Below are 14,702 nucleotides of genomic sequence, written 5' to 3'. Positions count from 1 at the left end.
GCTATTCCCTGGCATCTCACACTATCAGTGGATGTGTGGATGCACAACTATGGCACGAGGGTCTTCTTTCTTTGGCTTTAGCAAACAACTGGAGAAAGAGCACACCCCTATTACACATTTATGCTTTTCTCAGGGTCCAAATGTGTGCTTGTGATTAGAGGAGTGTTTCCTATAGAGTCCAGTAGAGGGCTCCGCTTGTGCTAATAGAACTAGGGTTACAATGTTGTAACTTATAAGTAGGAGAATGAATGACTGTCGTTACTCTCTGCATACTCAGGCTGAATACTTAGTATTTAGGATGGATTTCTACCATTGGGATTTAAAGTTAGTTTTTAGTCAGTTGTTTATTGCATACATAAATCACTGCTATTTGTTTGATTTCCAACCACTATGTGTAATGTATTGCAGGTATCAGTTATGGCTGCAGAGGAAAAGCAGACTTGTTATGAGGGCAGTTTGTCCAAAACTTTCAGGTCTGCCTAAAACAGTTAGAGCGCACCAGGTCATCACTGCCAATAGAAGCGGTAGCACTTGAAGTTTTCTTTTTTTGTCAGATGACTCAGATGTTATATATCAGAAAGTAACACACTGAAAGTGCATGTTGATCTGTCATCATTTTGTCAAATGCCAATTTGCTTCTTTTTTGATTTAAATGCTTTCAAAAGTTTCTACTCATGACAGAGAATTACATAGAATTTGTGATGTAAAAAATATACCCCAAACAGATATCTTCATAACATTTGTACATGTATGTGGTAATAAATCTGATAGCACTGAGATGCATGCTGCTGTCAAATCGGAACACACAGACCAAAAGGTTCAGGGGTGCCATTTGATCAAAAGTACAGCAGGCTATATTTGCCAGTTGCTATGGTTGAATTGACCATGTACAGTAGTCTTCAGTGTCTTTAGCCTGTTATCACCTCATTTCATGGCTGCAGAAGCAAAGAAGACGTGCTTTGAGGGCACACTTCTCGAAAACCTTTTCTACCAAGAGCGATCAGGAGATGACAAGGCCAGTCTCCAGTGTGTTTACAACATCCTGCCCGAAGAATTTAAAAGGTACAAGAAGAAAGGCAGGGAGGGCCCCACTGCTTTTTTACTACTTACCCACATTCACTAGAGTTTATAGGTTCCTTCTTTATGTCTTTTTGTACAGTGTTAGGACATAGGATCATTGAGCTCTTGACAAAGTTCTTACTTTACGATTTCTCTCCAAAGTTGCAAACTAAATTGCCTATAATTTCATAAAGGTACAAAGTTGGTAGTAGTACTACAGTAACACAGTTATAATGAATCTTTCGTTGGTCAAAAGTCAGTTCTTTGTGTTGGTGCCCATTTTCCATCTCCAAACAACTCTGACAACATTGAGGTAGGTAGGGGCTATGCAACACATTTTAATTTTGCTACCATTTTTTTAAATGGCTTTTTGACTTTGATGAATTTAAACTTGTAGACATTTTAAGGCAGAGTCTATAATGAAGGATTCTTACTTATAATGACATCAAAGACTGCTTGTAGGATGTACTGTACTGTTTTTTTTTTTCTCATTCGAGGACTGTAAATTCTTGTTTCCATACTGCAGCAGGATTGATTTGTGCTTTTCATATGCAGTCTCTGATTGGAGTGAGTGTTGTGTGTAAATATACATGGCTTTATTAGAAAGTAGTGCGGGGGCGGCAGTAGCTCCGTCCATAGGGACTTGGGTTGGGAACCTGTTCGAGTCCCCGTCCGGACCAAATATGGAGTGTGGACTGGTGGCTGGAGAGGTGCCAGTTCACCTCCTGGGCACTGCCGAGGTGCCCTTGAGCAAGGCACCGAGCCCCCCAACCGCTCAGGGCGCCTGACCAAGGCAGCCCCCTCACTCTGACATCTCTCCACTTTGTGCATGTATAGGTCCTGTTTGTGCATGTGTGTGTCTTTCGGACCTGTGTGTAATTGACAAGCAAGAGTGAAAAAAGTATATTAAATTAAATTAAATTAAATTAAGATAAATAATACATAGACATTAACTGCTGGTGCTGGACCTGGAGGTGGAAGTTGTAGATTTTTTTCTTTGTTTCTTTCTTTAGGAGAACTTCAAAAGAAGTCAAAAATCTTGACAAAGAAACTTCCAAATTATTGGTATTAATCAGCAACATAATGATACATATTGTAGTTGTTACATGTTACTGGGCAATACAAATGTGTTTATTTTTTAATCATTTAATTTTTGTTGATAAGGAATTGGAGGGAAAAGCAGCCTGGATGTTTTTGGTGTTGGAAGTGGTGGTGGTATGTGATGAGATATAGCAACTGATGACTATAGACTGAATTAATGTAATTCCCCTTAGTTTTAGCAATTTTTTTTCCTTGGCAGAACTAGATATTTTCCACGAATCACCTGCATTAGAAGCATGTTAGGCAGGGTCCTTGTCCCAGGATATTTGTTTTTACACAGACTTGAAAGATTATGACAAATTGCAACTTAAACTTTAAAAATAAGACATCTTGCTCCTGGATGTTTTTGCATTCTGGTAAGGAGGAGGATTTTACTTGATGCTAAAAATGTATTTGTGTGCAGAATCTCAGTATGGAGTCAGGAGTATGCAAACCAGTTGTGCTCCTTCCTCCTGCTCATCATTAAGAGTCCAGTGATGACAAATCACAAATAAAGCCTGAGAGGAGGTACATGGCATATCATGTACAGTGAGGACTATGAGAGGCAAGTCAAAGCAGAAGGAGACATGAAGACATTTGACTTCATACACATGATTCAGGTATTATTACCTATTCTGTTTTTTGGACATTTGATTTAAAATGATGTAATGACAAGAAGATTCAGGGATCACGGTTTGGCCTCTGGGCCTTTCATGTTCTTTCCATGTTGCCTTGGGTTACATCGTGAGAGTGAGACAAACTAATGAGTACTGTGAACTGTTGGGAGAATGTTAGCGTCTGACTTTGTATGAGCATTAAGATTTATTTAGCTCCCCACTAAGTCCCCCTCTGCCACTTGAATTTATTGTGGAGCAAATCATCAGAACCTTTCCTGCCAAACAAAAGTATATAACGATCAGTCCTATTAATCATCACATTCGCTTATTCTTCTGACATAAGTGTTACTGACAGAACTACAGTTATTCAGAGACGCTTCAAACTGTAGGCTTATATGGATGCAAGCTTCAATCTGTAAAGTCAGATTAAAGGTTCCCCACAACTCTCTCTTAAACAGATGATCTACTTTGTGGATAATCTCGTAGACACTATCAAGTTCTACCACAGCCTCCTAAAGAACAATGGCAGGTTCATGATTATCATTGAAGCAGGTACGCAGAGCTAGTAATGAGTTTTTCATACAGATTTCTGTCCGTCTTCCTCCAAACCTGTGTCTTAATCGTTATTGAAAACAAAGACAAGTATTTTTTCTGCCTTCTACTTTGTTTAACCTTCGCTGAAACTTATTTGTCTTTGTGCCGGAAGAAAAGTACCCTCTTGGGTTTTTGTGTTGAACGAACATTCAGCAGATGTCCAGACTCACAAGGAAAAAGGTGGACTGTTGAGGCTATCAGCCCTCTTGACTGTTAGTTAAGATTATAAGATAACAAAGAGTTTTTCTTGAGTCAAACAAAATTAATAATATCTGCTATTGTCAATATTTTTCTTCTGGAATTAATGTATATTTTAATCTCATACCATCTAGATAACAGCAGCTGGGACATCCTGTGGAGCACTTACACAAAGGAGCTCTGTGGCAGTGTCTTTACAGAGTGGCGCACATCAGGAGATGTTATTGCCTGCCTGAAGAGCCAGGGTCTGAAATATGAGGAGCACACATTTCCCAACCCCTTTGACATCTCTTAGTGCTTCAATCCAAGCAGTCAGATTGGGGAACGTCTGCTGATTTCTTCGCAGTGAAAGATAACTTCTACCAGTCCTTCACCCCAGAGATCAGAGCAGGCATGTTCGACCTTCTCAGAAACAAGTGCAGCACTGAAAAAGATGGAAAAGTGTTCTTCAACAGTAAAGTGAGCTGCATACTTGTTTGTGAAACACTTCAAACTGTGGGCTGGCACGGATACAAGCTTAAATCCAAGTGCAGATTAAAGGAAAAAATCATCTCAAAAAATAACACACATCTGTGAGTAGATGCAAGCTTTCCTCTGCACAGTGAAATGGCTGGCAGGTGTAGTTAGGTAAAAAGAAAATAGTTCCCACATGAAAAGCCTCTCAACAAGGTCTATGGACTATTTTGATTAACTGAATCATGATTTCTGGAAAGTGACAATACTGAGTGCCATTTAGTTTCATTGAAGGTTCCCCACAACTCTCTACTTTCACAGATGATCTACTTTGTAAAGAACCTCTCCAGTATTATTAAGTTCTATCACAGCCTTCTGAAGAACAATGCAGGCTTATGATCATCGTTGCAGTAGGTAAGGAGTAATGCTTTACTGAGGACTGTTGACTTTTCTATGATATCATGAGCGAGAGACTCTCTAGACTGTAACAAAATTCTTAATAGTAATAGTATTTATTGTTGCTAGTATATTTCTTCTGAAATTAATGTATCTTTCAATCTCACATTATGCAGATAACAGTAGCTGGGATACAGTATCCTGTGGAAGACTAACAAAGGAGCTCTGCACTGATGGCATCACAAAGTACACATCAGGAGAGATTAATGCCTGCCTGAAGACTCAGGGTCTGAAATATGAGGAGCACACCTTTCCCCAATCCTTTGACATCTCTGAGTGCTTCAATCCAAGCAGCCAGACTGGGGAACGTCTGCTGAATTTCTTCACAGCGACAGATAACTTCTTAACTAATCTAACTTTTTAAATGTATCATTAGAGAACAACTTAAACAAGTCTTTACATTGTTACTTTTGTTATCACATCACTACTGACTTCAAACACAACAGTCGCAACACTGGACTCATTTTTAGTAATCGTCACAAAGCAGCAAGCTAGTTGGAAACGCTCACCTTAGAGGCTGGAAAATATTCCCATTACTTTGATTTTGTCAGGAGGAAAGATGACAACAACACTGTTGCTGCAGGTAGTGGTACTAAAACTCTTTCCACTGCAAAAAACACTTGATCTCTGATCTGAAACACCTACTACGACCGACAGCACAACAACATGAAGCTCCAGGAAATACACCCCACTGCGGAGGTCGGCTGTAGCCCTACACTGGCTGAACAACCAAAAATGTATTTTTGGTTGTTCAGCCAGTTGTTCTTTTTTTTTAATTTGTATCATGGACAGCTGCAGCTACAAAGAAGTATGTCTAGTAAGATAGCTGGTCAACAACAACACAGTACCACACAGCTCCTCAAGTCCTGAGTGGTGAGGAAAGAGCAGGCAATCCTCAGTCAAGATCACCCTCTATGGTGAGCATGCACAAGGTTTTAAACAAAGCCTTTTGTTATGATAAGTGTGTCACTTGTATTTTTTGATTGCTGGTGATATTGTTTGATGTTGCCCTTTAACTGTAATGTCTTCCAAGATAAGATAAGCCTTTATTGATCCCAAGACAGTAAATTTAGGTGTTGCGGCAGCACAAAGACAGAAGTAAGTAGAAGGGAAGTAAAAGCATAAGTAGCAGTAGGCCTACTGCTGCTAACTGGTTAGCTCTGTCACCACATGAGCTAGCCTAGGGCTGAATCCAAATGCCCGCACTTCAACGTACTTGCAGGCTCCAGTCTACAAGGGGCCTCAAGCAGATTTTCTGTAGACTTTAAGAGAGTCCACTTGGGGTGCAGACAGGCCCCAGGGCAAGCCGCTCACCCTTGCAGCAAATATTTCCCGGTGGCTACTGCAGTGAGAAAATCCCCTGCGGCCCAGAAAGTATTTTCCCCATTGGCCACCATTGTAAAAGAGACGTCTGTAAAAGTGTTGACAGGACACCTTGACATGCTATAGGTCTATTATGAATCTTTTTATTCTGAATTTTTTAGCCATTGTGGTTTTATAGATGTAAAACATTCCCCAAGCTGAACAAAATAGATTTCAAAATCTGTGACACCATCACAATGTAAAGTCTACGAGCCAACAGGAACATATTCAGAGGGCCACAATTTAACCCAGAAGCTAGAAACCTTTTTTAATATGTGCCAGGCAAGCAACTCCACTGGAATGAAAAGCTTTATAAGCTCAAGAAGGAATGAAAATACATTTTATTTTTGTAGCCTAGGCTGCTCAGTGTAATAGGGTAGAACATTGGCTAAAAAACAACAAAAGAAGGGCCTCTAAAATAAGCAATTCCCAATTTTTCAGTCATAGTCGTGTCCTTATTTACAAAGATTTCTGTTTTTGACAATGTGTAACCAGTTATATAGAGATGTATGAATATATCTTTGTTCAGTCACAAAAAAGCTACACATTATATCTTATCTGCAGGGACAGATGAGCAGACACTGTCCTTGGACTTATATGACATTAAGGCTATATAAATATGACAACAGCAATAGTTGCCGTTTGAACGTTTCCACGGCAGCAAGTGAAACAGACTTGAGGTCTGTCTGTCAGCGGCTTGCAGTCTCTGCCTTCACAGACTTTAAGTGATGACAGTGAACACGTCACAGTACATACAACTGAAGTCTGCGAGGGCTCGGTCCGCAAGCTGAGAGGGTGATAATTTGGGTTCAGCCTAGCACTAGTGGTTTCACCTGCTGAGAAGTTGTCACTCCGCTGGGCTCAGCCTGTTGCTCCTCCTCATTTCCTGAATCCAGCAGAGTGCTGTTATTGTTATCACTGATGCTAATATTAGAAACAGTGTAGCATCAGCATCAAGTACTTTTTCCTTGCTGCATCTGATCTTTTCTGCTTGACCTTTTGTTTGTTTTTTTTTAACAAATGTATCCATCTAATTTGCATTTATATTTCACATACTCCGCTTTTCCTGTCTTGATTTCATTTATTTCCCACTTGTCCTCTCCTGCTCAACCTCTGACATTACATGATGAACTGATCCACTTGAAGGGGTGGAGAGAGGCAATGACGGCCGGTACTACTGCATCTACAGTATGCACAGGCTTTTGACAATTTTGGGACCATGTAAGCCCTAATCAGATAGGCTGTTCCTACATCAAGTGGGCCGCAGACAGCAGGTCTTTCTATTCTTTGTTTTTCCCTTCACAATTTTTGTCCTTTTTCCAACATTGCTTGTGTTGGTCTTGTGGCCCATAAGGTGAGCTGGCCCACCTGACATTTGCCAGAGTTGCCCAACGGCCATCCTGAGCCTGATAAGAGGTATATATTACTAGTAGAAGAATAGAAGTAAAACTATAAAGGATACAACAGCAATTACTGACAAAGTCATGCCATAAAGTCACAATGGTGTCATCAAGTCTGGTGGACAGCATTTATGAGAATAGTATAATGATACTATTTCAACTAAGTTAATCTTAACACTGTAAACTCATTCCTGTTGAAATTCATTAGTTGCCAGTATTCCTATATTACACTTCTATTTATATTCATATATATTCGACTGGTCATTCGTTCTGCTATGCACTTCAAATACCAGATGCCTCTTAGTCCAGGGCTCTGCTGGAACTGTCCCCTCTACATCTCTTTTATTCTACATTCTACACGTGTGCTTTTATTTATATGTATGTAAATATGTACACATGTATGTATATATGTGTGATGTGTATATATTTTTTATCTTTATATTTTTATACTTGTAAGTGTCTGATGGCACCTTGGAGTTGTGAGAAAGCGCAATTTCGTTCCCATGTACTATGTGTGTGAAAATGACAATTAAGCTGAATTTGAACTTTTATTTTGGATTCCTGTTAAATAGTGATAAGGATTACTCTGTAACAGCCACTGTATTACAACATCAACTGGAATCTAACAGCACAGCTGCAGCTGGGTCTGATGTATAGGCAAAGTTCATCTTTCAAGAGTTACGTAACAAGGGTTATATGAGGACAGCCACGCAGCCTGTGGGAGGGGAGAGTAAATCTGCAACTTAAAAGTGGGAAAAACAATTGACTCTCTGTCCTCACTCTCGGCATACTCCAGGTAACTGATGGATACTTTCAATGTATGATTGAAGTTTACCATAGTTATTTAAAGTTAGTTTTTGAATTCTTTTGCATGCATGCACAAGTCATTGTTATTTGTTTGTTTTAAAATAGCTATGTGTAATGCATTGCAGGAATCAGTCATGGCTGCAGAAGCAAAGCAGTCTTGTTACGAGGGAAGCTCTGTCCAAAGCTTCCAGTTTTACCTAGAACACTCAGGAGAACACGAGGCCATTCTCAAGTTTGTTCACAACAGCCTGCCAGGAGAATTTAAAAGGTACAAGAAGGAAGGCTGGGAGTGCTGCACTGCACTTTGTCCCATCTTTAAACTACTTTTGCAGCATACCAGTAGAGGTTGTTGGTGTCTTCTTTATGTCTTTTTTTATTGGGTTTTCCAACAGACCATAGTTAAACAAAGGAGCATATTATGCAGATGTACATATAGTCGGTCAGTTATAATCGTAGTATAATATTTTTTAAAGGAAGGTGAAGAGTCAACAGTTTAACTGGAAATTCTTTATGTCTGTTTGTGCAGTTTAAGACAAAGGATCAGCTTCCTCACCTTGAGTCTTTCCTTCATGACTTCTCTCATATGTTTGAAAATGTTCTTTCAAAGGTGGTGAAATTGGTTATTAAGATTAATGCAGGAACAAAGCTGGCAGTAGTGCACAGCTTTGTTACCACTTTTGCCTGATTTTTCATGGCTTTTTGACTTTGTTGGGCTTCCATCTTGTACAGACTTGAGAGTCTGCACTGTGTTAGAATAAGCAATGATTCTTACTAATAATGACATTCACAACTGCTTACAGGTTACACTGTAGTTTCTCATTTGACCACTGTAACTGTGACTGTCTGTAACTGGAGGGATGTGTATTAATACAAATGGATTGAAACTACTGGTAATGGACCTGAGGAGTGAGACACTGCAGTTTTGAATTTCTAACTTTTTTAATTTTTTAAGTCAGAAAACTCACCAATTTGGCCAAGAAACAAAAACATGATATATATATATACATTAAAAACAAAAAAACAAAACAAAACATATATTTTAGTTTTCATGTACTGTTATGTGTTGATACAGAATTGCAGCTGGGAAAAGTAGCCTGGATGTTCTTGGTGTCGGGAGTGGTGGAGGTATGTGATCAGATAAAACAACTGCCAACTGTTGGCTAAACACATGTAATTTAGCAGTTTTTGTTCAGTAACTCACTGAAGTGCATTATGGCAAAAATCCATGAGTGCATCCATGTGCTAGTTATGTGTTTAAAGAAGCAGTTTTATGTAAAGACCAGAGGGAAATATACTGTTCCGTGAGTTTTAAAGTAATGGTGCCATTGAATTTTACTTAATTTTCACTTTTTTTTTAAAAGTCAGATTTACTGTTATCAGTCATATATAGAGGCATCACTGACGGGTTATAGGAGGACATATTGGTCAGAGAGTTTGTGTGCACCACTCAAGGTTTTATTGATTGAGGTTTTATTTATTTAGGACATAGATAACATGATAACACACACACACACACACACACACACTGGACCTAGATATACTCTAATTTACAGCTCAACCTGAAATTAATTTTTTTATTTATTTTTTTTTTTTTATAAATGTTTGCAATATTCCAAACAAATTAATTTTGTACATGAGGCTTTCACATTGAAGCAGCATTACACTGTGGCAGTAGGATTTCTGTGTCTAAAAACTTCCTGGTTTCTCCCAGGGGAGGTGGACGTCCAGATACTCACTCTACTGCAGTCAACAGTCCCTGGTGTCCCAATCACTGTTGACGTTGTGGAGGGCAGCTCTCAGCTCACAGACAACTTCAAAGGTATCGACATTTCATGACCCCACATGGTGAAATGTTTTTGTTAAATAATTTCTAGATTTCTATTTGCGCATTCTCATACACTGTATACATATATCTCAATGTTGTTGTTAATCCCTTTTTTATGTCCAACTTATAGCTCTGGTAGCAAAGACCACCAACCTTCAGAAGATCCCATTTGCTTGGCATATCATGCACAGTGAGGACTATGAGAGGCAAGTCAAAGCAAAAAGAGACATGAAGAAATTTGACTTCATACACATGATTCAGGTATTATGACCTATTCTGATTTTTGGATATTCAATTCAAAATTGATGTAATGACAAGAAAACTTAGGGATCACTTTTTTTGCCTTGGGGCTTTGCATGTTCTGTCCATATTGTCTTGGTTAACCCTGTGATAGTAAGGCAGAAGAAACAGTGCTGTTAACAGCTGGGAGAATGTAAGTGTCTCACTTTATGTGAACAATAAGGTTTTTTTTAAGTCCCCAATAAGTCCTCTTCTGTGGCTTGAATTCATTTGGGAGCAAATCAGCTAAACATTTTCTGCCAAACAAAGTGTATAACGATCAATGCTATTAAAAGTCACATATGCTCTTTCCTCTGACAGAAGTGTCCCTGACAGAACAAAGGTTACAATATTGTAACCCTAGTTCTATTAGAACAGGCGGAGCCCTCTACTACACTCTCTGTGTAATACTCCTCCAATCACGGGCATGCATTTGCACACTGAATCTGAATAAATGTATCCAGATTCAGTGTGCAAATGCATGCACACTGAAACTGAATCTGAATAAATGTATCCAGCCAATCAGATGGTACTCAAGGCCTTGGTGAAGGATCCCTTCCAGCCTCTGGAGCAGTCCTCTCTGAGGGCGTTGTCATTCAAGACAGCTTTGCCGCTTGCATTGACTTCAGCTAATATATCGTGTGAACTAACCGTCCTATTGGTGCACCCCAGTTGCTTGCTGCTTCGTGTTGACTGTAGTGGGGCTTCTCTCAGACCTAATCCCTCCTTTGTTCCCAGGACCATAAGGAGTTCATTCAGATCAAGTGATACAGTTAGATGCTTATTGCCTTGCAACCCGTGAAGGGAGGCAAAATTGCATCTGCTCTGCCCAGTTTGTGTGTGTTGGCATGTTGTGATAAATGCACAGCCCCCATCAGATGCACTGAGCAGCTGTTTGAGGTCTGTCTGTTAGCGGCTTGCAGTCTCTGCCTTTGCAGGCTTATAGTTATGACAGTGAACACATCACCACATCACAGTCCATACAACTGAAGTCTGCAGTCCGGGGATTGTGTGGCCATTAAGGCCCTACCTATGAAATGCCTTGCAAGATGGCTTTATGAGTGCATCTCCCAAGCCTGCAGGCAGGCGGGCAGGGACCCTTCCTCTGTGGTCCTCGCACACTCCACACGTGGTATGGTAGTGTCCATAGGGGGGTGAGTGTTGAGGACACATGCACAGCAGCATCATGGTCTATGCCCTGTCCATTCAAATGATTCTATCTCTTGAACATGTCAGGCTCCTTTTCATTGTCTGTGCTCGTTTGAAAGACACAGGACTGGTGAAAAGGGTTGGGTGTATGTCAGCTGTGGTGCACCTGACCCCCCTCTGGGAATGATACACCTACATGTTTCCATGCTCCTTGATGACCTGAGAAATGTGGTGTGTCTATTGCTTGTCTTTTGACCCCTGCAAGATTAGGCCAAGGCTCTACCCAGTTAGGTTGCTTACCACCTGGGTGAGCTGGGGCCCCTTTCTTCTCTGCTGTGGCAGCCTAGGTTTTAGAGAAGCAGTCCAGCTATGTTGAATAACCTTAAGCCAGTCAGGATCAGTGTAGCTGGATCGTTGTTATGTTGTGACAGGGCATTCATTCCATCTGGCTCCACCCACTGTACCCATAGAGTCCAGCAGAGGGCGGAGCCTGTGTGAGATAGGACAAAGGTTTCAATATTGTAACCCTAGCTCTATTAGCACAGACTGAGCTAATATAGCTAGGGTTATAATATTGAAACCTTTGTTCTATCTCACACAGGACAAAAGTTTCAATATTGTAACCCTAGCTCTATTAGCACAGGCTGAGCTCTCTACCTAGGAGTTCTGTCACTCCAATGCTGCTCGCTGAAGAGGGTGTAGGGTGAATGCTGGTGGGCGAACCACCTCCTTAAATACTGTGGGTTCCGTACGTTCAGGCAGACACGTCCTGACTGACTGGCTACATTTATTCAGATTCAGTGTGCAGATGCCTGCTTATGATTGGAAGAGTAGTATTACCCATAGAGTCCAGTAGAGCGCGGAGCCTGTGTGAGATAGAACCACATGATAATTTATGAAAAACACTCAACAAACTGTGCGTTTGTTTGGATGCAAGCTTCAATCCAAAAGGTCAGGATAAAAGTTCCCCACAACTCTCTCCTCAACAGATGATCTACTATGTGGATAACCTCGCAGACACCATCAAGTTTTACCACAGCCTTCTGAAGAACAATGGCAGGCTTATGATCATCATTGAAACAGGTAAGTAAAACTAAGTTCTCAATAGTGCTTCCTGTCCATCATCCTCCTAACTTGTGTCTTAATTTCTATTGAAGAGCAAAGACATTTATCAATCTGCATCATGCTTCATTCGCCCAGGCTGAAACATTTATCTGTTTTTGCTGGAAGTATGGTGCCTTCTTCGGTTTTTCTGTTGAGGATTGTTGATGCTATCAGACCTCTTGATTGCTCTATAAGAACCATAGATGACTCTTTCTCTTAGATGAGTCTCTGTTGACCTTATCTTAACAAAATAACAGTGTCAGTGTTATGTTGTTGTTTGTCAATATATTTGCTTTGTAATTATTGTATTCTTTAGCTAACGGTGGCTGGGACACCCTGTGGAAGACTTACAAGAAGGAGCTCTGTGTCCAGGACATCACAGAGTATCGCTCATCGGGAGAGGTTATCGCCTGCCTGAAGAGCCAGGGTCTGAAATATGATGAGCACCCCATTCCCAACAGTTTCGATATCTCTGAGTGCTTCAATCCAAGCAGCCAGACCGGACAACGTCTACTGAATTACATGACAGCGACAGATAACTTCCACCAGTCCTTCACCCCAGAGATCAGAGCAGGCATTTTAGACCTTCTCAGAAACAAGTGCAGCACTGAAAAAGATGGCAGGGTGGTTTTCAACAGTCATGTGAGCTGCATTCTTGTTCATGCCTAAGTTTGTCCTATGGAAAAATGTTCATACATTCTGATTCCCCCTCTTGCATTAACTTTACCCTGCCATATGATTAAAAAAAGTACAGGATATTTGCCTGTTGGTAAGGTTAAGATAACCATGTGCAGATGTATTCACCTCATTCACTCTGTATGTGTACCAAAATGATCAGTAAAAAAAACAATTCAATTACTATTTGGTGATAAAATCACTTCTACACTTAAATAGTAAATCTACTGTATATGAAATCACTCATCAGAGAAGTGACAATTAGCCGAATCCAGTGGCATAACATGCATTTGATTAACCCTGGGGATTTGAATTATTGTTAATGTTTATAAATGAAATGATGAATCAAAGTTTCACTGTTTACTAAAGAAATATTTCAACTTAATATCAGTTGTAAATAAGTGAATTTAAACGAAATACAGACTACAGAAACAGTATAAAAAAATTATCTTGAGAAAATAATACACTGAATATAACTTGCATACTACAACTTTGGAAGTGATAAAACACAATGGCTGTGTCTGAAATCTCATTTTCTACTCCATGTATGAGAGACATACAACAATTTACATTCAGCTGCAAACTGAGTTGCAAGTTTTGTTCACATATATTATCCTGTATCCCTTAACAACAGAAAAAAAATGATATTGTCCACAAGATGGAGCTGTACACTGCATACATCAGTATGGTGCAATTTTAAAGTAGGCAATGAAGATCTGGGGACAAGAAAAGGGAACAATGAGTCTGCATCACAAACAGGATGATGTGCTACACACCTGCAGTGGACTGTTGCCTGTGAATGCATAAAACAGAAGGAAGCTGGGCATTTCCAGCTTAGTTCAGAACTTTATAATAAGGCATTCAACCATGTTAATAAGGAAATAAAGGCAAGCAACAGTGAATGTGGACAGCTCAATAGTTTAGTTAGTACACCAATGTTTTTCTAAGGTCAGATACCACTCTCTTGTCTGCGGGGCAAATGTAAATCATCAACCAGGGGAACTGTTAGGTAACCAAATCCACATGCACCTCTAAAGCTCACATAAATTTGAACAAATACTGGAAATGTTGGTTTTTGTTGCATTAGGCTGTACAAAGATGTGTACAAAGGGAGCTTGATGCATTTTCTTAGGGAAATTCCAAAAAGAAATACCAAAATATCGAATGTCATGGATGTAATTCTCTTGTTTTGTTTAATCCACTTCAGCCATCTTTTTATCTATCAGTTTAAGAAAAAAACTGATCTGGAGTTGTACTCATGACCAACTTTTTATTGGGTTGTTTTAAGGCTTTAGGCTGTGAGTGCTTGATAATGAAATGCCATGACAAGTAACACCAGATACATCTGCGTTTTGACATCACCCACACTTATATCCATTGCAAACCCACAAACTGAGATTATAGCTCATCACAAAGTCAATGAAAAAGTGTTAACCCTTTGTTACCTGCACAGTACTACAATATGCTCAGCCAGCTGGATTGTTGTTTGATTCTACTGTGGTTGGTGAACCCTGCTCTAGCAGCAACATGGTAAGTCAAGCCATGATCTTATGAAAAACTAACTACAATAATACTGTGGCCCTGGCAGCAAGGCCAACCTGTGATGGGCCTCGCCCTCAAAATAAGCTGTGTCTTGTGCTACAC

At 40.0% G+C, this 14,702-nt stretch overlaps 1 protein-coding gene and 1 pseudogene across 2 annotated transcripts; both read left to right on the top strand.

The window, feature by feature from the left end:
- Window positions 1–931: 931 nt before the first annotated feature.
- On the top strand, window positions 932–4,400 carry LOC117251050 (histamine N-methyltransferase-like; annotated as a pseudogene).
- A 3,522-nt stretch (window positions 4,401–7,922) lies between these two features.
- On the top strand, window positions 7,923–13,242 carry LOC117247934 (histamine N-methyltransferase A-like). 2 transcript variants are annotated; one of them, XM_033612602.2, is made up of 7 exons: window positions 7,923–8,015; window positions 8,152–8,294; window positions 9,099–9,151; window positions 9,738–9,845; window positions 9,982–10,112; window positions 12,269–12,362; window positions 12,700–13,242. In XM_033612602.2, exons 2-7 carry the CDS (start codon window positions 8,161–8,163, stop codon window positions 13,050–13,052), a joined length of 873 nt encoding a protein of 290 aa, XP_033468493.1. In that variant the 5' UTR covers window positions 7,923–8,015; window positions 8,152–8,160; the 3' UTR covers window positions 13,053–13,242. The 2 variants fall into 2 exon arrangements, with proteins under 2 accessions (XP_033468493.1, XP_078030521.1); XM_078174395.1 differs by having other exon boundaries at window positions 8,008–8,037.
- Window positions 13,243–14,702: the final 1,460 nt, after the last annotated feature.

Source organism: Epinephelus lanceolatus, chromosome 14 (genome assembly GCF_041903045.1).
Source record: "Epinephelus lanceolatus isolate andai-2023 chromosome 14, ASM4190304v1, whole genome shotgun sequence".
NCBI classification, from domain to species: domain Eukaryota; kingdom Metazoa; phylum Chordata; class Actinopteri; order Perciformes; family Serranidae; genus Epinephelus; species Epinephelus lanceolatus.
The sequence above is the reverse complement of the archived record's forward strand: the minus strand, read 5'-3'. Positions and strand labels throughout refer to the sequence as shown.